The sequence below is a fragment of the Contarinia nasturtii genome, unplaced genomic scaffold (assembly GCF_009176525.2).
Source record: "Contarinia nasturtii isolate CC-2019 unplaced genomic scaffold, AAFC_CNas_1.1 Cnas_scaffold_2806, whole genome shotgun sequence".
NCBI classification, from domain to species: domain Eukaryota; kingdom Metazoa; phylum Arthropoda; class Insecta; order Diptera; family Cecidomyiidae; genus Contarinia; species Contarinia nasturtii.
Genome location: NW_022200123.1, coordinates 1,683,863 through 1,704,292, shown reverse-complemented (window position 1 = coordinate 1,704,292; position 20,430 = coordinate 1,683,863). Strand labels below are relative to the sequence as shown.

At 35.4% G+C, this 20,430-nt stretch overlaps 2 protein-coding genes across 5 annotated transcripts in view; one reads left to right on the top strand and one right to left on the bottom strand.

Annotated features, from left to right (window-relative positions):
* Window positions 1–20,430, bottom strand: part of LOC116349203 (flotillin-2) — a 79,185-nt gene that overhangs the window by 45,808 nt on the left and 12,947 nt on the right. The window lies entirely within an intron of this gene.
* On the top strand, window positions 816–19,830 carry LOC116349196 (glucose dehydrogenase [FAD, quinone]-like). 2 transcript variants are annotated; one of them, XM_031780511.1, is made up of 9 exons: window positions 1,208–2,685; window positions 2,778–3,244; window positions 16,210–16,460; window positions 16,519–16,977; window positions 17,042–17,246; window positions 17,312–17,682; window positions 17,748–17,885; window positions 17,964–18,173; window positions 19,470–19,830. In XM_031780511.1, exons 1-8 carry the CDS (start codon window positions 2,488–2,490, stop codon window positions 18,161–18,163), a joined length of 2,289 nt encoding a protein of 762 aa, XP_031636371.1. In that variant the 5' UTR covers window positions 1,208–2,487; the 3' UTR covers window positions 18,164–18,173; window positions 19,470–19,830. The 2 variants fall into 2 exon arrangements, with proteins under 2 accessions (XP_031636372.1, XP_031636371.1); XM_031780512.1 differs by lacking the exons at window positions 16,210–16,460; window positions 16,519–16,977; window positions 17,042–17,246; ... (2 more) ...; window positions 17,964–18,173; window positions 19,470–19,830 and adding exons at window positions 13,397–13,647; window positions 13,711–15,324 and having other exon boundaries at window positions 816–2,685.

The following is a 20,430-nucleotide window of genomic DNA, read 5'->3' as shown; positions in this document are numbered from 1 at the left end:
TCTTCTTTGACTAAAAAACTGCCCTACTTTTACTGTACACATAATTTATAAATCGCACGTTTTCGGATGAATTAAATAAATTTGTTCTTTTAATTAGCAATTAAATTGGCCATTTTATGTGACCTTTTAAAGGGCATAATAAATGAACAGAACACACACGTGCTTTTTTTTAAACCAATATGTACGTATAATTAACAAAACCATCATTTTCATTAATTAACAAGTTTTGATTCTTTTTACATTTTTATAAATGACCAATGTCATCCGAAAATATGTGTTGAATCGAATTTCAGCCGAAAACAACACCGAAAAAGATGCGAAAGATAATTAAATTAGCAAATAGAAGCATTTACATGGTTTTTCATTGGATCGGGCCGCCCAATGACTTCCACACGCATCAAGAGTTTGACCAACATCATCATCATGTTATCTAATACCACCATATAAAGTAAGTCACCGACTCACTTAAAAAACGAAAAGATTACGCTGAAACGTATCGATTACATATAAAGTCTTTTCTCTTCTCAGACACACACACATTTACATTCGAATCGTTTAATATCTTCAATAAATTTCGAGAAAGAAGAAAAGTAAAGATGTAATCGCTATGAAAATGGTAACGGTTATCATGTGATTGTGCAAAGATCACATTTGCATATTTCGTCTGTTCGACCAACAGAGAGGGATACAGCCTCCATACACACATGCCGTACAATAAACACATTGTTGTTTTAGATTTCATACACTCGGCATCGGAACTGTATTTTTAGTTCAATTTATCTCTGTCTGGCATTACATTAGGTAAATATGAATGAAATTGGCCTGGTCTATGAGGCGATTAAGTGTGATGTTAGCGGTGGTTTGTATGCGATATGTTTGTACAAAACGTCACGTATTCACTTTTCATTTGATACCTTAAATGCCAGAGATGTACGCATGGTGAGCCAGTGCGATCAAATGAATGTTAGCATGTGTTTGTGTATGCAAAGCCAAAAGCACACACATGATACCTTGGCTTTGGCGGAGAAAGTTGTTTTGGTGCGCTCGTCGCTGCTTCATAACATTTTGCTCACTCTTTCTTTCATTCATTCGAACACCATGTTGCCTTTGCAAATGAATCGATTGTGCCAAGTCGACTGTGCGTCTGTGTGTCTGTGTGATTTTGTGGTGAACGACGACTACGAGTCCCAAATGGTTAAAGTATTGTTTGATTTGGTTGATACTCAAAACAATTGGTAAACAGTTGGTTGTGATCGCTGCTGCCGAGCAGTTGAAGAAATTCGTTTACAGTGGAAACTTGTTCGATTGCGCTCACAAAATGCGCGCTGGCATTTTCAAATAAAACTACGTCAAAAACTTGCAAACTTGAATATACAAACGTTGTGTTTTAACGATTATTTCATACGATTTCCTATATTACGGAGAGCGCAATATTGTATGTTATTGTGTGCATTTTGCCATTTTCATTTCGATTATCGAAGTTTGGAATTCATTTTTTTCTTCTTCATTTTGTTGAATGCCGTGTGTGTGCAATTTAAACGCATCCGAAAGTGAATTTTATTAAATAGACGTAACATTCAAGGAAAATTTCTTTAAATAATCGAAAGTGAATGAATGATGAATAAATAATCTTCAAATGACATAGTCACAAACATATCACGGTTGAGGTGGATCAATTGAATGTATGAGAGAATAATTAATTAAAATGCAATGAGCAATTCAATCTTTACACCGACATGAAGAAAAAGAGAGTAGCTAATCAGTGATCACATGTGCTCGTTTTCGATAATTATCACGAATCAACCACATTCGCATTTAAGTGAATTGAACAAATATTTACCAAGTTGCAAGTATAACATTTTGATTGATGTTAAAGAGATTGACTACTGTTTCGGTCACTTTTGCATCGAAAAGCCCATGCAAATACATTCAAAAGTAAAGAAAAATACTATTAACAATCTAGTGATTGATGCATGGAATGCGATACACCGCAAATGGAATTGAGAAAAACAACAAAAGTGGAACACACACAGCGACTATTCGACGGTAGGAAAACAAAAACATAACGCGTCGCGATCACTTTAAGAGATCAATGATTCGGTTCGAAATTCAATTAATGTCTGATTTGAAGTGGAACGGTAATTGCTATAACAATTATAATATTGCACGTCGACAAATTGTTATTGAATTAAAAAAAGTGAAGATCGCAGAAAAACTCAACTAGAAATTATCACGATTGACATAATCATCAAATAGAAAACCACACAAATGTAATATTATCAGTGGAACGTGAAACAATTCGCGCATATATTGAAAAGAAAGCATAAACACATTCGATCCGAACGGAAAACAAAAACGAAAAATATAGGAAGAAAGATATTAGCATTTTTTTTTGTGTATGAGTCGGCGAGAGACATTGAATACGTGTAAATTTGCCAACTTGGAATAATTAATTGACGATTTGATTTTCGGAAATTCACACCAAACATGGTGATTCATTTATTGGCTTCGGCTAGCGCCAGTGCGGCCAAAGCGGCCGTTCCGGCTGTATTCAGTGCCTCGTCGTCATTGGTAGGATCGGCGGTCAAATCGGTCGCATCGACGGCGGTCAAATCGGTCGCATCGACGGCTGTTAAATCAATTGCGTCTACGGCCGGGAAAGCAGTGGCTTCGGGTGTGGCAGCGGTAAATATTATGCTTTCTTCTCAAAACTTGTGAATATTTTCAATTTTCAAATACCATTTAACTTAGAATTCACTTCTTTCTTCATTCAAAAGGTGGTTCCTGCGGTTGTTGGAACGGCGGGCAAAGTCGTTTCGGCCAAAGCGGCTGCCATCACTGGTATCGGTTCAACATTGCTTAAAGCAACACCAATCATTGGGCCCGCTGCGATTGGGATTGGTAAATTAACTGCGACCATTGCAATTGCATTGAAAGCAGCCACCGCCATTATTGGAGTTGGAAAAATTTCAATATTACCCGTTTTAATTGCATCGCTTGTTTTCTATAATTACGACTTTTTCGACCCCGAAAATCGGCCATTCAACGTAAAACAAGTGGATGCCGAGTACGATTTTGTGATAGTCGGCGGAGGTTCCTCCGGCTCGGTATTGGCCAATCGATTGAGTGAGATCAGCAATTGGAAAGTATTGCTGCTTGAAGCTGGCGGACACGAAACTGAAATATCTGACGTACCGATTTTATCACTTTATTTACACAAGAGCAAATTGGATTGGAAATATAGGTAAGACATGAGTCATTTTTGGTAAAAATGTTCGTTTTATTTCGCTTCAAGTCTATCTGTCACTTGGGTTCCTTCACGGAACGAAGAAAATAAAAACGCAGAAACACTAAAATGCAGAAAAATAAACGCAGAAAAAATAACACAGAAAAAAAATCGCAGAAGAAAAAACGCAGAAAAAATAAACGCAGAAATCAAAAATGCAGAAAAATAAACGCAGAAAACAAAAACGCAGAAAAATAAACGCAGAAAACCAAAAATGCAGCACAATAAACGCAGAAAAACAAAAATGCAGAAAAAACGCAGAAAAATGTAAAATAGATAGATAAACCGTGATGGTTGACCTCAATAGCAGTGTTAAATGTTGCTACACTGAGATGAACATGTCAGTCGAGATCTCTTTTTAAATTCCTAAGATTTTTAAAACACAAATATTTTTGTTCAGTTTATCAAAAAAAGAAACCTCTGTCGAGATGAAGAACGAATGACGGAAACAAAATTTGAAACACAAAAATTCTGATATCAATTTGGTGATGAAAATAGTTGGTAGATATTTTTTCTGTGTATTGTGAATTAAAACGAATATACATTTATATATTTGGAACGTTGATTACACTTAAAGTAAAATGAAGAGTCTTACAGGAGTAAGACGAACTTTTCCGCACGGTGGAAGATGCGTATTTTATTAAGCTAGTTCAAAATAATATTTGTTCGATTTTTAAAGCCTTTCAAGCGGCGTTAAGTTCGAGGCCAAAAAATATGTTCCAACTTTAGCATTGAAATATTCTTTAATTTAATAGCAGAAGTACTCGTAAAAGATTTTTCACACTTTCATGATGAACTCATTTGTATGACATTTGAAAGTATTCTATTTTCTAACAAAACATTATAAAACCTATGCTACCTTAATGATGTGAAACTTTGCACAGGTTATTTTCTACACAAAAAAATAACATTCTGAAAGTTTGAAGATACAATCAAAATTAAGAGTACCTCCTAAAACTCTTTATTTTACTTTAAGTGTAATCAACGTTCTAAATATATATTCATTTTAATTCACAATACACAGAAAAAAATATCTACCAACTATTTTCGTCACCAAATTGATATCAGAATTTTTGTGTTTCAAAGAAGCGATTACTGCCTAAAATGATAAAAAAATAAAATTCACGTATAGTTGGCACTACATTCTATGTAATAAGCGTATACTTTCCACTTAGTCCGTTGCAACCGAAAACAAGTTTGCATAGAATGCAGCGCCAGCTATATGTGAATTTTATTTTTTATCGTTTTAGGCAATAAATCTATGGTTTTCTTATGGCTTCTTTTGTTTTCGTCTTTCGTTCTTCATCTCGACAGAGGTTTCTTTTTTTGATAGACTGAACAAAAATATTTTTGTCTTAAAAATCTTAGGAATTTAAAATGAGATCTCGACTGACATGTCCATCTCAGTGTAACAACATTTAACACTGCTATTGAGGTCAACCATCACGGTTTATCTATCTATTTTACATTTTTCTGCGTTTTTTCTGCATTTTTGGTTTTCTGCGTTTATTTTGCTGCATTTTTGGTTTTCTGCGTTTATTTTTCTGCGTTTTTGTTTTCTGCGTTTATTTTTCTGCATTTTTGATTTCTGCGTTTATTTTTTCTGCGTTTTTTTTTCTGCGATTTTTTTTCTGTGTTATTTTTTCTGCGTTTATTTTTCTGCGTTTTAGTGTTTCTGCGTTTTTACTTTCTTCGTTCCGTGAAGCTACCGTCACTTGATTGTGCATAATATTTCACTTTTCGATGTTTTCCATTTACTTTTTATGTTCCATTATGTATCTAATTTAATTCAAATCATCAACATCATATTCACGCGCATATAAATCACCATCTTAATTTCATTGTGGAATTTTACTAAACGAATGTTTTATATTGAATAACGCATAGCATTGTTATTTTATAAAATGACATAGTTTTGTGTGTTGAAAAAAAAAATCCAATTCAAAAATCGAATAAAAATAAACTGGCCGCTACAAATTATATCGGATATTAGATTACAAAGTGGTCATGGTCATTTGACTGTTCAAAGCATATAAATTTCGATTCGGCAATCTCACCATTCGCCATTTCAATTTACCACAGCGACAAAGAGTCATTTTACCACTGTTTTATTGGCTGGGCCGTGCAACTTAGAAGTGCCAACGCAAATCCATGTGCATGTGAATTAGATCTTCGACAAATATACATACATAAATTTGCAAATTATAGCAATAAAGACCAAAAATGAAGAATGAAAGCAAAAAAATAGACGAATCTCTTATACAATTGCCAATGAGATAATCTCGAGCAATGCGATAGCAAAGACATGCAAGCCACAACATATGAGCGATGACGACGACGACGACGACGACGCATACAACAAAACGAATACGTGCAGTAACGCAAATACCCGCATTTTTGCCATACTATTTTTTCTTCGTTGTAGCAACGATTGCAACAACAACAACAACACGTTTACCGGAACATTTCGAATTGTTTCTTTCGTCAGACACACAGACACAGAAAAAACGATTTTCGAATGCGATCGAGAGTGAGGCATGGGTTTTTTTCTGCTGTGCCCGATTCATCGAAACATAAGTCACATCATATTACAACCAGTGCATGTTTCATACCGCATTTTTTGCACTGAACAAATGAAACATTTCGAATTGTATGCAATTCACCATCTGAAATGATTTCAGTAAAATCAGACAGAATTGATGTGCATCAATTGTTCGGTCGCTTTTGTCATTCACCTGTGTGCAATGCATATTGGAAACGCTCAAACAAATAGAGGTGATTCTTTTTTGTATGTGTGGAAAAAACCCTCTCGGATATATTTCTATAGTCGTTTCATGTTGTTCATTTTATTTGGACACTGATTAATTGGATGGGTCCAAGTTCAATGAGAAAGTGTGCATTGTCACTTTCGTTAAATTCATTTTTGTTTGACTTTCCAACGGAGCACAAATTTGCCATTTCAATAATTTAAATCGAAATTCACTTTCGCGATATTATGTCCATTTACCGTACAAGCCTGTGCCCTAAATGGCTTGCAATCGATTGCGAGAGATGTTGTTGTGTTTTGCTCTCAATTTGGCCCACTACCAACAGACTCATTATGTATTTTATTAGGTTTTTGGTGCGCCAAACATTTTTTCTATCGTTTCCCAAGCGAACAGCATCAATTTGTTTGCACTGCAAAAAGGTGAATGTTCGCAAATTCACTTTTTTCGGGCGAATTATTTAATGAGAGCGTATAATATGTTTTCAAGGATATTTCTTCATATCGCTACAGTACGTAAAAAAAATATTCCACAATCAGTAGTCACCCAAACAGATTTTTTTTTCAGTCTCCATCTCTCTCTTTGTTTGTCTGCTTTTTGATCACTTTCATTTTATTTGCTCGTTTAATGACGAATGACATATTTCCGAAGTCCAAAGACTCGTTTGATCACATTGTTATTTCGGCAAAATTATGTAAGTTCGATTGACCACGATCAATTTGAATCGAGTTTTCGAGTGATAAAAATACGCCACAATACAAAAAAATAACAGATATGAAAGTAAAAAAAACGGTCGACGCAAAATTACATCAGCAACATTTCGTGCGATGCACAAGTGAAACAAAGTGGTGTCGTTGCATTTACAAGAATTATCGGTTTTGGATGATAATCAATATTATTGATATGTTCAAATGATGATTAACATCTTTATCCCTTCCATGTGGTGAAAAATTTCTCTCACACCCAATCTTCGTCGTCGATCAAACACAAACGATTTGTTTGTAAAGATGTGTAAATTATATACAACGCTTTTGAATAATATAACAACACATGTTTTTTCGGATGCGCAGATTGAGTGTGAAATACTCTATAAAACCATACTTTCTAATAGCTCAAAATTATTATGAGTTAATTGTCTCTCATTACGAACGTTTATGGTGATTAGGCAACGGCATGATAAGCTCGAATTGCGTCATTGAATTTACTGTTTTTCCACTTTTTTATGGAGCATTCTATTTTTATACCTCTTTTGCATTTTTTTACAATTTAGTCCTCACCGACTTGTTTGCAGTCACAAATTCGACATCAAACTGTCAATTTTTCAAACAAACACTTACTCGACGGCATGCCGAATGATAATGAATATTGCAAAATATTACAAATTTATTGGTGTACCGATTTATCAGGTCAGGCCAGTGTTTGTATAACTGTTGCTATATTTGGAATTTATGGAGATGCCCATTGATATTATTCAGTGACGAGTCGACGCAACATCGGTACATACAGTGTTGAAAAAATTAAATTGTTGTGAAATTCATCAATAAAAGTCTATGTGCGTGTGAAATCCGGGCGAAATCAATTCATTTCCGTTATATCATCAATTCTTTTGTAGACATAAATTGCCAAAAAAAAGATAGATAATATTTTTTTTACACGATTGTTATCCGAATTTCATTTTTTCCAATCGTATAAAAGCGAATAGAAATGAATGGTCATGCATTAAAATGCTTATGAAGTAATCGGTGCTTTTCAATCAAATCCAAAGTAATTTTCCGTGCAAATGGAAACGATTATGATTGAGAATTGAAAATCGCATCTCGTCAATTTAAAATGAATTGCTTCTGCCTTTGATTGTTTGTAAAAATACATTCAATTTTTCATCAGCCGAATGATTGACTCGAAGCTAACGAAAATGGGCAATTCAACAGGTTGGTGTTTTCGATTTCGATGAAGAGCCACACGCAAACCAGCACAAATTGTGTAATATGTGATGCGTTTTTGTGGGCATTTTTTTTCTCTCTCTATTTTCAATCAAATAGCGTAAAAGATTATAAAATTGGATAACTGAAGCGATGACGAAATGACACCAAACCGAGAAAAACCACAACGATCCGGTCAATACATGCCTACTCATTGTGAATTTCTATCTTTTTCAAATGAAAGATGTTCGATGCGGTGGGTGCTACAGTTCAAATCACTGTCACAATCTTTGACATAAAATCACACGCTTCAAAGAGGAAACGCAAAGACGTGAAGAATTGAACGAAAAAAAACCATGAGACATGTTTAGAGTAAACAACTTTTGAGTGGTCAAGCGTATGATTGACATTCAATTTTATGGTAACTTTACAGTGAAAATAAAAAAAAGAGTCTGAATCGAACCGAACCGAGCGCAAAAGGAAATAGGCTCAAGGTCGCTTGGACGTGTTATGTGCTTTCTGTTGTTATCCACTGCAACTATTACCTTAACTTTTCCCATGCCATTGTCGTTAACGTTACAATTACCTATGACTTTTTTTTTCGGCCAGCTGTAGCCACATGTAGATGTTTTTTCAAAAAAAAAACTACCATATTCCCAGAGTGTGACCAGTGTCGTTGAAAAATTAATTTAAACTTTTGTTTTTACATAATATTTTGTTGCATTATTATTATGCTTCCAGCTAATGTAATTTTTAATGACCACAAAAACATCGGCAGAATGACATTCACGCATTTTTCACTGCGCACAATAATTAGAAGACAAATCGTGGACTGCTCAAAGCAAAAGAAGTAGCGACAATGGTAAAAGCGATTTTTTTGTAGATAAAAACAGATCTTGCGCAAAAAAAAACTAAGTAGATTAATAATAATAATAATAATAATATTTATTCACCGCCAAAAACTGGCTGAATCATGTTTGAGTGTGTACATTGATTTTTATACATTTATGGTGGGAAAAAGGTTTAATCATTAGTGTGTGCACATCTGATCACCGTTAAAAACCACATCTTTTCAAAATTTAGAACAGAAAACATTTTTTGAAAATTGAGAAAATATCATAGATATATAAATAAATAAATAATTGAAATATTCAATAGTTAATATTCAAATTGCACCCAAATACAATGAGTCAAAAAAATATAAATATAGGGAAAAAAATATCACATTAATTCGTTAAAGAAAACAGTATTATGATTAGATATCATTGACAACTTTGAAAAATGTTCATCGCTTAAGGCTAAAAGTTGATTTTTGAATGTTGATCTCTTTGGTTGCGTTGAGAATAGTTCTTGTACTTTGTTTGACATTTTGCACATTTGATTGATTGGTACCGATGGATTTATTCTCAAGAGTTTGTCGTTAATTTTGAAAGATTCCACATTTCGCAAATTTCGTTCGTTTTGATTGAGAGAGATTTCTGCTTTAAGTGATGGGCAATGGATGTTATTATGCAGTAAGTCAAATATGTATAAAACTGATGCATTTATGCGGCGCCTTTGAAGTGACTGCATATTGAGTTTGCCTAGACGGGTGCTGTACGATGAAATTTTAAAGTTATTTGAAATGTTTGGATACTCCTTGAGCGCAAACATTGTGAATTGACGCAGGCACGATTCAATTTTGTTCATGTGTATAGCATGATATGGAAGCCATACCAAACTGCTAACTTACTAATTACGAATGTAACGGTGTATTTTACGTTAAAAAAAAAAACATCCAAACGATAAATGACCAAATTATTATCAATTTCAATGCGAATATTATGCATTTAATGGTAATGAACGTGGTGTTTTTACCTTAACGCGGCACACAGCTCTTTCATAGAATGTCTTAGATTGCTTATGCGAATTTCATAACTGTTTTTAATAATAATAACGCGGCTCGGTCGAATGATCGAATGAAGCTCGGCTTTTATAAAAAAAATTGAATTGCACAATCGCAGCCAAACGGACATGTTTTCTCAGATTTGATGATGAGAATTGAATGAATTCGTTTTCAATCTATATTTTTAATCGACTGTTTCGGTTTTTTTAAGTCAAATTTACATATCTTCGATTTACATACAAAAAGAAAACAAAATTCTTCTTTTCGTTGGCTTTGATTGGCCTCGGTCACAGCCACATCACAAGTCACTAAATCATCAATATTATTAACTATCATTTATATACAATTTGTCAGCTTATCTGATTATTGCTGTGCGGCTGAAGTATAAATAACATGTTCCGAAAGAGATTTTAAACGTAAATTAGTGTTTGGGCATTGAAAAATATTTGGAGAATTGGGTGATTAAAAATAAAATGAAAATTAAGTGATTTTTCGAATAAAGCAGCGTGACATGAATTTATCTTTTCATTCTACTATGAATGAAACCATCAACAACGATAATAGCGTAAAATAGCCGACATATATTTTTAGACTTTTTCTGTGTCTTCTTTTGGCAGAAAGTGAAGTGCACCTTTTCATGTGTATTCATCGGCCACACAGGCAAATATGTGATCAAATTCAATTGATTTGTCTAATGGTGTCAAAAACCGATGGCCAATTTTATTAGTCACATCAAAATAACACCGCATTAAATCCAGTTGTTGTTATTGTGCCGAGGTTGATATGGCATTTTCGTTGCACAATTGAATTCTTCGATGCCACCGTCCAAAAACCGTTCATATTTAATGGTGTCCAAACAACAATAACCACAATGTGTAGCGGCTGTAAAATAAATGTTCAATGAAAATCAAAACTCATCCTCGCCGCTTAAATTTACATTCAATCGCACGTGGCAATGGTATTGTTCTGCAATAAAAGGGTTAAAGCGCAATAAAACAGATGTTAAAATCTTTCGAAGCTGTCACTTTTTTGACACTATCAACGAATTAAAAAAAAACAACATTTGATGTATTATGACATCGATGGCTGTTGTGGCTTTGTCGGTGGTTTCAAGTAAACAGTGAACAATAGTAGGCATTCATCAGCGTCATAACTAAGGAAATGGCTTTGTTTGGCTTTTATTGTTCGAATTATTTCAAAAAGTGATGTTGTTCGGTGGAAAAGGCGGACGCGACCCACTGCAATGAATTTCTTTTTCTCTACATTCGAAACACGCATCGAAATACTAACCGAAACAATATTGAACATTTAATGTAATTAAAAATGCATCGGGTAGCACATGTATATACGTTTGTCGAATAAAAAGAAATTCGACAATTGTCGATTTTACGCTTGATTTCGCTCACACTACCGACTCATTAGTAAGCAAACACCGTTTTTTTTCTGCAGTACTTCCGAATTCCAGTGCGAATGTTTTCATGCACGTTTAAATTGATCGTCTTTTATGATTAAAAACGAATCATTTTCATGTGCATTTCCTCACATTTTCTAATTAAAAGAAAAGCAATGCTTTCATAGACCTTTGATGACGGAAGACTATGAATTTTAATTCATGAAAATAATTCAGTTTTCAAGAAGATATTTTGAAATTTAATTAAATCAAAACACGAGTGTAAGATGAGAAAAAATCGCAATCTTTCTGCCAAGCATTCTTACGTATATACTTGGGCTGTTGCCTTTTATCGTGTGTTGAGTGTGTTTTGTGCCCGCTTGAGATTGTGCATTCTCACGGCTTCAGCTCGAAATTAACTCATTATCTTTTTTTTTCAGTCTAATAACGTTGTGTTGATTTCTCAAGTGAATTACACTGACTTTGATGCATGTAATCCACATGACGGAGCACCATGCCAATGTATAAGTGTGTTTATGTGTTCAAACCACTCTCGCACACATCAAATTGAATAATAATAGACATTTTCACATAATTATTGTAGTATACACTTGAAAAAAATGGTGCGTATATGCTTTAAAATTTAGATTAAGAGGTTTACTTCTGCGGCGGCGCCAACTATGACTTTATTCTCTTGATGGATCTTCTTTGATACGTTTACATGAAAAAATATGGTTTTTTAAATATATTTCGATCAAATGAGTCAATTATTAAAATGAGCTGAATTTGGCGTTGGCAAATGACCCATCGTCATTCTTCATAGCGCTCGTAAAATGTCTGTGTTACGTCGACAACTGTAATCAAAACACATTCATCTATAAACCAAATCAAAATGCGCGTTATTTGTATTTCTTCATGTGTTTTTTTTATTGTTTGTTGATTTCAGTTGTGGCACGCATACCGCACACCGTACAAATTATTATGCGATAAATTTTGTGTTGATTCATATCAGACGGTCGCTATACTGTGACGGCGCGTATAGATCACACGAAAGAAAGTGAAAAAGTGCACTATTGTGTTTTCATTTCTTTCGCAAAATTTTCAGGCGAAACCAAGAAATTTAATTTTTTTTTAGAAAATTAATAATGAAAGTGTTATTTGGTGCGCTCGAACGCACTGCCGTACGACTTCTAAGAGTTTGGAGTTGAATCGATTACGCGATAAAACTGTTGAATATGGCTAAACTTTAATTTATATAAGAATCATTTTTCAGTAAACTCTCACTCATCGTCGGATGGGTGATCGGTATCAAAATATAATCCGATTGAATTATTATATAAAATCAGAAGCGGTTAACCTTTAAGTAGTTAGTAAAAAAATGTATAGATTGAATGTGTATCTGATGTGGTTTTAGGGCATCATTTAGATTCGGTGTTGGTTGATTCCATTTCTTTATTTTCACCACAAGTATGATTGAAATAGGCTTCGGCGGAAGTTTGTTTTCATTTCTTTCTTTTTTGTTTCGAAAATGATATTCACGGCTAAAATGCACAGGCACATTGATTTTAAAATCGGTTGAAATTCATTCGACATTAATAATGCCATTAAAGTCTTTTAGTTCGACATAAAAAACGAAACTCATTTGTAACTGCACAATGACTCGGCACAATCATCAATGACGACGAAAAACCACAATATGTTAACGTGTGAATTCAATTATTACTATAATCGACTTCATTGTAGTGTCTAAGCCTATATAACAACAAATTTTATGTATGATTAATCACATTTCCATCTTACTCTTTGTATCTGATCTTGAATTTAATTAGCTCTAAACAACAACAACCAACAAACTCAAAAGCGTCTACTACCTGTCTCGCTGTGTTTTTATTTTTTTTATTTATGTTCACATTGTGTAGCTGTATTTTGTTTTCTTCATTTTCACACCATCGTCATAATATAAAACCATTTTGTGTTTGTCTCTCTCTCTATTTTCTTCGACTTGTTGGTACTAATTTTATTTGTTGCAGAAGAACTGTCTCATTTTGATAACTCAATATTCGGAGGGGCATGTGTGTAGATTTTGTGTTTGTGTTTTGAATGAATTTGATTTAAAACAAAAAAAATTGCCCGATATGTCAAAATATTTAGATCACAACCACAGGCGACGGCGTGCCAAGCGATGCAAGATAATCGCTGCTGTTGGACACGCGGTAAAGTACTTGGCGGTTCATCGGTATTGAATACAATGCTATATATTCGCGGCAATAAACGTGATTTTGATCAATGGGAATCGTTTGGTAATCCAGGTTGGGGATACGAAGATATTTTACCATACTTTCGAAAATCCGAAGATCAACGCAATCCATACTTGGCACGCAATAAACGACAACATGGAACTGGTAAAATTACTAAACATTTTTTTTTTTCATGAATAAAATCTAATCAAATTTCCATCCAAACAGGCGGACCCTTAACCGTTCAAGATGCACCGTACAACACACCGATTGGCATTGGATTTTTGCAGGCGGCACAAGAATTTGGCTATGATTTGGTCGATGTGAATGGTGAACAACAGACTGGTTTCGCTTTCTTTCAATTTAATATGCGTCGCGGAACACGATGTAGTGCGGCCAAAGCATTTTTGCGACCGATTCGATTAAGAAAGAATTTGCAAATTGCGTTATTTGCACATACGACACGAGTGCTGGTTAATCCGGTGACAAAGCGCGCAGTTGGTGTTGAGTTTATTCGTAATGGCATTAAACAAGCTGTATATACGCGAAGAGAAGTCATTTTAACGGCTGGTGCAATTGGCTCACCACATATCCTTCTAAATTCAGGCATTGGACCAAAACGAGATTTACAATCGGTCGGTGTGCCGGTAGTACAGGCTCTGGAAGGAGTGGGCCGTAACCTGCAGGACCACATCGCAATCGGGGGACTTGGATGGACAATTGACAAACCCGTTGGCATCAAGACAAATCGTTTAATCAATTTAAATGCAGCACTTCGATATGCCATCACCGAAAACGGTCCATTAACCAGCAGCATAGGTTTGGAGGCGGTCGGTTTTGTGAATACAAAATACGCAAATCATTCAGACGATTGGCCCGATATGGAATTTCACTTAACAAGCGCTTCACTGTATGCAGATCAACAAGCGAAAGTCGCTCACGGATTGAAGAAAGAATTTTTCGATTATGTATTCGGTGATTTGGTAACACAGGACACAATCAGTGTTTTGCCAATGATTTTACGGCCGAAAAGTCGTGGATTTTTAAAATTACATTCGAAAAATCCACTGAGATATCCATTACTTTACCATAATTACTTAACGCACCCGGACGACGTGAATGTGATGCGTGAAGGTGTCAAATTGGCAGTTGCATACGGTGAAACTGATTCGTTGAAAAAACAATTTGGCGCCAAATTTCATCATCGTCAAGTTCCAAATTGTCGACATTTACCAATGTTCACGGATGAATACTGGGAGTGTTTTATACGCCAATATACAATGACGATTTATCATATGTCTGGCACATGTAAAATGGGACCATCTTCGGATCTAGAAGCGGTTGTTGATCCACAGCTACGAGTCTATGGCGTTAAAGGTCTTCGAGTGATTGACGCTTCAATCATGCCAACAATTACAAATGGCAATATTCATGCACCGGTGATTATGATAGCGGAAAAGGGAGCTGATATGATCAAAGCACTGTGGCTACGTGACGAAATGTTTCGTTACAAACGATACGACAATGGCCAAAGACTGGTGACACCGGCAGCGAATGTAACAGAAACGATGAACTCACGATGATCTGCATTTGAATTGAACTATATATTTATTACACAGATTGAGTTTGTTTAAGATTTTTTTTTTAATTTGCTACGAAACCAAACAGATTGAAAGTGCGTGTGACGATTTTGAATGAGAAGCAAACCTTGTTTTAATTATTTATTTCAAACTATTAAGATTTAACGATAAAAGAAAATAACAACGCATTTTAAGCATTTAAATAGAGAATAAGATGATTCAATCGAAGAAGATAATTATCGAATAAATTGGTGTAATTTAAGTATTTCCCTCTTCATTTTCTCTAAAATCTTGTGGCATTTTGTTTGCTAGTCTCTTTCTCTGTCTGTTTTATATAATAATTGTGTTGTTTGTCTAATGAGCAACAAATTGGTACAAAGCAAACATTATACGGCCCATGTGCGGTGCGAACAAAGTCTGTGTGGCAATAGCTAATGATCATCGAATGAGCATTAGTATCAGGTGGAATATGGTTCGTATTCAATGGATGGCGTACACATTTAATTTACATGTATGCATTGATCAAGTAACGAGACGATTTTTTCGATGTATTTGAAGCTTTTTTAAACATGCCCAAAAAAAAGTACGTGTTTTGTTTGTTTAGTTAGTAATTTCATTTCGGCACTGGTAATGTTCGATTTTGACTAATATATTGATCAAAATTCGTGTTGAAGTTTTACATTCTGGTTCGAGCTTTGATTTATAACTAACCAAATTATCGCCTCGCATCTAGTATTTATAGGTTTTGTCTTGGTTGTCTTTCTCAACATTTCTGGTATTGGTTGGTGAGCCGGCTAGTGGCGCAATCCAAGTATTTGTGTGAGTGTAAGTGATACAAGTGGACTGAAGAGATCATTACAATGCATACGAAGGTTGTCGAAAGTGTTGGACTTAGTTTTTTGGCTATTGAAATAACCAATACATATAGATGTGGTTTTATGTGTATTCAATATGCTTTTTCTTCGGTTCTTTTGAATGAATTCGTTTAATCCGAATGATGATCCATACGACGTGAGCTTCGGCTGAAGTGCATTATGTATATTATTCACAATAGAGCACGTAGACAGATAGACATTTTTCGGCACATTGAAAACCTTACAAATTTATTATTTTTTGTTTAATCAACATGTTGTGCTTTACATTACAGAACTCAACCACAATCGACGGCATGTCAGGCGATGAAAGACAATCGGTGTTGTTGGACCCGTGGTAAAGTGATCGGTGGTTCGTCGGTGTTAAATACAATGTTGTACGTTCGTGGAAATCGAAGAGATTTTGATCAATGGGAATCATTGGGCAATCCGGGATGGGGATACGAAGATATTTTGCCATACTTCCGAAAATCAGAAGATCAACGTAATCCATACTTGGCCAAAAATTCAAAATATCATGGAACAGGTAAATAATTTTCATTTCTTTTCTTTCGAATGGTAATAATGACTGTTAAATTTTTCAGGTGGATATTTAACGGTTCAAGACGCGCCATACAACACCCCATTGGGAATGGCATTTTTACAAGCCGGCGAAGAATTAGGATATGATATTGTCGATATAAATGGTGAACAACAAACTGGTTTTGCCTTTTATCAATTTACAATGCGCCGTGGTACACGTTGTAGTGATGCAAAAGCATTCTTGCGTCCAGTTCGTTTGCGTAAAAATTTGCATGTTGCCCTGTTTGCTCATGCCACCAAAGTGATTTTCGACGAACAAACAAAACGTGCACTCGGCGTTGAATTCATTCGAAATGGCGTCAAACAAGTGGTTTATGCGAAGCGGGAAGTGGTTTTGAGTGCGGGCGCAATCAATTCACCGCATTTGTTAATGCTATCAGGAATCGGACCACAAGCCGATTTAGAAAAGGTTGGAATTCCGGTCATTCATGATTCACCTGGAGTTGGCCGTAATTTACAAGGTTGGTCGTACATTTTTCATTTCTATTTTTTTTTGTTCTAACATTTTTTTACGCTCACCGGCAGATCACATCGCAATAGGAGGACTGGCCTTCCGAATAGATCCACAAGTTAGTTTCTTATTTAGTCGTATGTTCAATATGAATTCGGCCATTAAATATGCCATCACCGAAGATGGACCATTGACGAGCAGCGTTGGTTTGGAAGTTACCTCATTTATCAATACGAAATATGCAAATAGCTCTGATGATTGGCCAGACATGAACCTATTGTAAGTTTTTCAATGGAAATTTCGACAATAATTTGTTCGCTAATTCTCTCATTTTTAAATGACAGTTTCACTAGTGGTTCAACACCATCGGATCCGCAAATTAAAGTGGCACATGGCCTTAAAGAAGAGTTTTACAATGAAATTTACAAGGAACTAGAATATAAAGATGTCTATGGCATTTTCCCAATGATATTGCGACCACGCAGTCGCGGTTTTATTAAAATCATTTCGAAAAATCCACTGAGATATCCATTACTTTACCATAATTACTTGACTCACCCTGATGACGTGCATGTCATGAGAGAAGGTGTGAAAGCCGCCATTGCCGTTTCCGAAACGCAAGCATTGAAGCGATTTGGATCACGTTACCATTCAAAACCATTGCCAAATTGTAAACATTTACCACATATGACCGATGAATACTGGGAATGCGTTGGTTAGTTTTAAATTTCGAAACCATTTTTTTGCAGAAAGAAAAATCTTATCAATTTTCAATTTCAGTGAAACAATATACAATGACAATCTATCATTTCTCGTGTACGGCTCAAATGGGCCCACCAACAAATCCATGGGCTGTGGTTGATCCACAGCTTCGAGTTTATGGTGTAAGCGGTCTTCGTGTCATCGATGCCAGTATCAGTGAGTACTTTTCGACTTTCAAGTCAATCAATCAAAACATAGACGGCAATTAATCGTTTTAAATCTACTTTTTTCTAGTGCCAACAATTCCAAGCGGAAATATTCATGCGCCTGTTGTTATGGTGGCCGAGAAGGGAGCCGATTTAATCAAAGAGCTATGGCTTCAAGAGGAAGTTGTTCGCGCCGAACGAGAGGCAAAACTAACAGAACCCACAAAATTAGCGGATGTTGCAGCCAGTGTTAAAAACTTTTCATATGCAAATGCAACGGCTGCATAAAACTCATAGATACGTAGGTTGCTCCATAATTTTTTTTAAAATGGTACTTATAGTGTTGCCCGATGTAAACCATTGTCATATTCGTAAAGTTTGATGTTTTGGTATGTATTCGTGCCCTGAACCTTTTGTCGTACGAACGCTATTTGTATTGTTTACAGTGACTGGTAAACTGCGACTCAACAAAAAAATGAATTTTACACGTGAAGATTTTCGTAAAATGATTTACTACGATTTTCGAAGTAAATTATCTCAACAACAGTGTTTCGATCGACTTCATTTGGCCTTTGGCAATGAAGCACCAACCCTTCAGACAATTTATAACTGGTACCGAGAATTCCGTTGCGGTCGTAGTTCGCTCAAAGACGAGTTTCATACAGGTCGTCCAAAATCGGCTGTTGTGCCACAAAACATCGATGCTGTCAGAAAACTGATTATGGAAGATCGTCATGTGACCTACCGTGAGATTGAGGCATCTTTGGGCATTTCATCCCACAGCATACATACAATTTTGCATGAACATTTAGCCGTAAAAAAGATTTGCTCTCGTTGGATCCCACATAAATTGACCGATGAACAAAAAATGGCTCGTGTGAGTTGGTGTAAAGAAATGCTCAAGAAATTCAATCGTGGTGCTTCAAAAGACGTTAATAAAATCGTCACTGGTGACGAATCGTGGATATATGCCTATGAGCCCGAAACGAAACAGCAGTCGACTGTATGGGTCTTCCAAAATGAAGATAACCCAACGAAAGTTGTTCGAGCAAGAAGCACTTCGAAGCGAATGGTCGCCTGTTTTTTCGGGAGAAGTGGTCATGTGGCAACCGTTCCACTAGAGGATCGTAAGACCGTCAATTCTGATTGGTATACCACCATTTGTTTGCCCGAAGTGTTTGGTGAAATAAGAAAAAACAACCACCGTCGCAAAATAATTCTTCATCACGATAATGCGAGCTCTCACACATCTTTTCAAACTACTCGATTTTTGACCGGTCAAAACATCGAACTGATGGGTCATCCACCGTACAGTCCTGACCTGGCACCCAATGACTTTTTTTTGTTCCCAAGCGTGAAGAAAAAACTACGTGGTCAACGATTTTCGACACCAGAAGAAGCAGTTGAAGCGTTCAAAACACACGTTTTGGAGATATCAGTTTCGGAGTGGCACGAATGCTATGACAAATGGTTTCATCGAATGCAAAAGTGTATCGATCATCTCGGGGAATATTTTGAAAAACAATAAAACCATTTTCGACAAAAAACAACTGTGTTATATATGTTTTTAAAAAAAATTATGGAGCAACCCTCGTAAAACAAATCAATTGTAGATAAATTTTTTAGTAAACATTATTTAATGCGTTAGTTAAGAATGAAAACTAGCCAAATTTAAATCAACTGACTGCAACAAAGCGAGATTTTTAATGCGCGCTCTGTGTTGATATTCAACCATGACCATGACAATTGTGTAAGTGTGTGGTTTAGTATCAAGTGAAACATGAAAACGGGATACATTTTAATGATAGGATTTAGTGGTAACATATACGAAGACGTTCATCCGATTGGAGTCAGTTATTTAGATAGAGAATTAGATTAAATTCATGCGTATTTTGTATATAATTGAGGATGAACAACACTTGACCCAGTTAAAAAAATATATTTTTTGCATCTTTTTTTTGTACATATATTCGTTCATTGAATCGATTTTTGTTAATTTTTGTTTGTAATAAATTCTCTTTTGCAATAAAAAAAAATGTCTTTAAAGTGTAAAAAAATCATTATTCAGTAGGAAATAACGACCGCATCTTAACGACTCGCCTCGATGTAGGCAATATATTTCATAGCCAAGCATTCAACCACTTTTATGTAAGCATTTGGAGGTAACTGCTTATATTGCTGAACGTTGTAGTAAAATAATTTATATCTTATTACTACCGATTGACATTTGCTAACTCAACAAGTCATGTCACGGGCATGACTGTAAGTCTTGAACTTCAACCTCTTCGAATGAAACTGTACAACAAGTCGTAAACCATGTTCCGTTGCTCATGCTCAACTTGAAAGAGTCGATGAATAATTCAAACTTGAGTTCACGCAACGCAACTTTGTTGAAGTCATGCGATATGCTTGACGCTTTTTCGTGTTGGTAAAGCTTGGTTGTTCAAACAAAAGCATTGTTTACATAGACAAAAAGTTTACTATTTTAAACGTAGGCGATAAATAATGAAAACTAAGCTTTTAAAGTAATAAGTAAACGTTGTAGTGCGTTGGAA

Excerpts from the sequence above, each read along its gene's own strand:
- LOC116349196 (XM_031780511.1), top strand. The coding sequence starts at position 2,488 with ATGGTGATTCATTTATTGGCTTCGGCTAGCGCCAGTGCGGCCAAAGCG. Across the intron at positions 17,247-17,311 it reads TGGCCAGACATGAACCTATT|TTTCACTAGTGGTTCAACAC; the intron begins GTAAGTTTTTCA and ends TTTAAATGACAG. Across the intron at positions 17,683-17,747 it reads TGAATACTGGGAATGCGTTG|TGAAACAATATACAATGACA; the intron begins GTTAGTTTTAAA and ends TTTCAATTTCAG.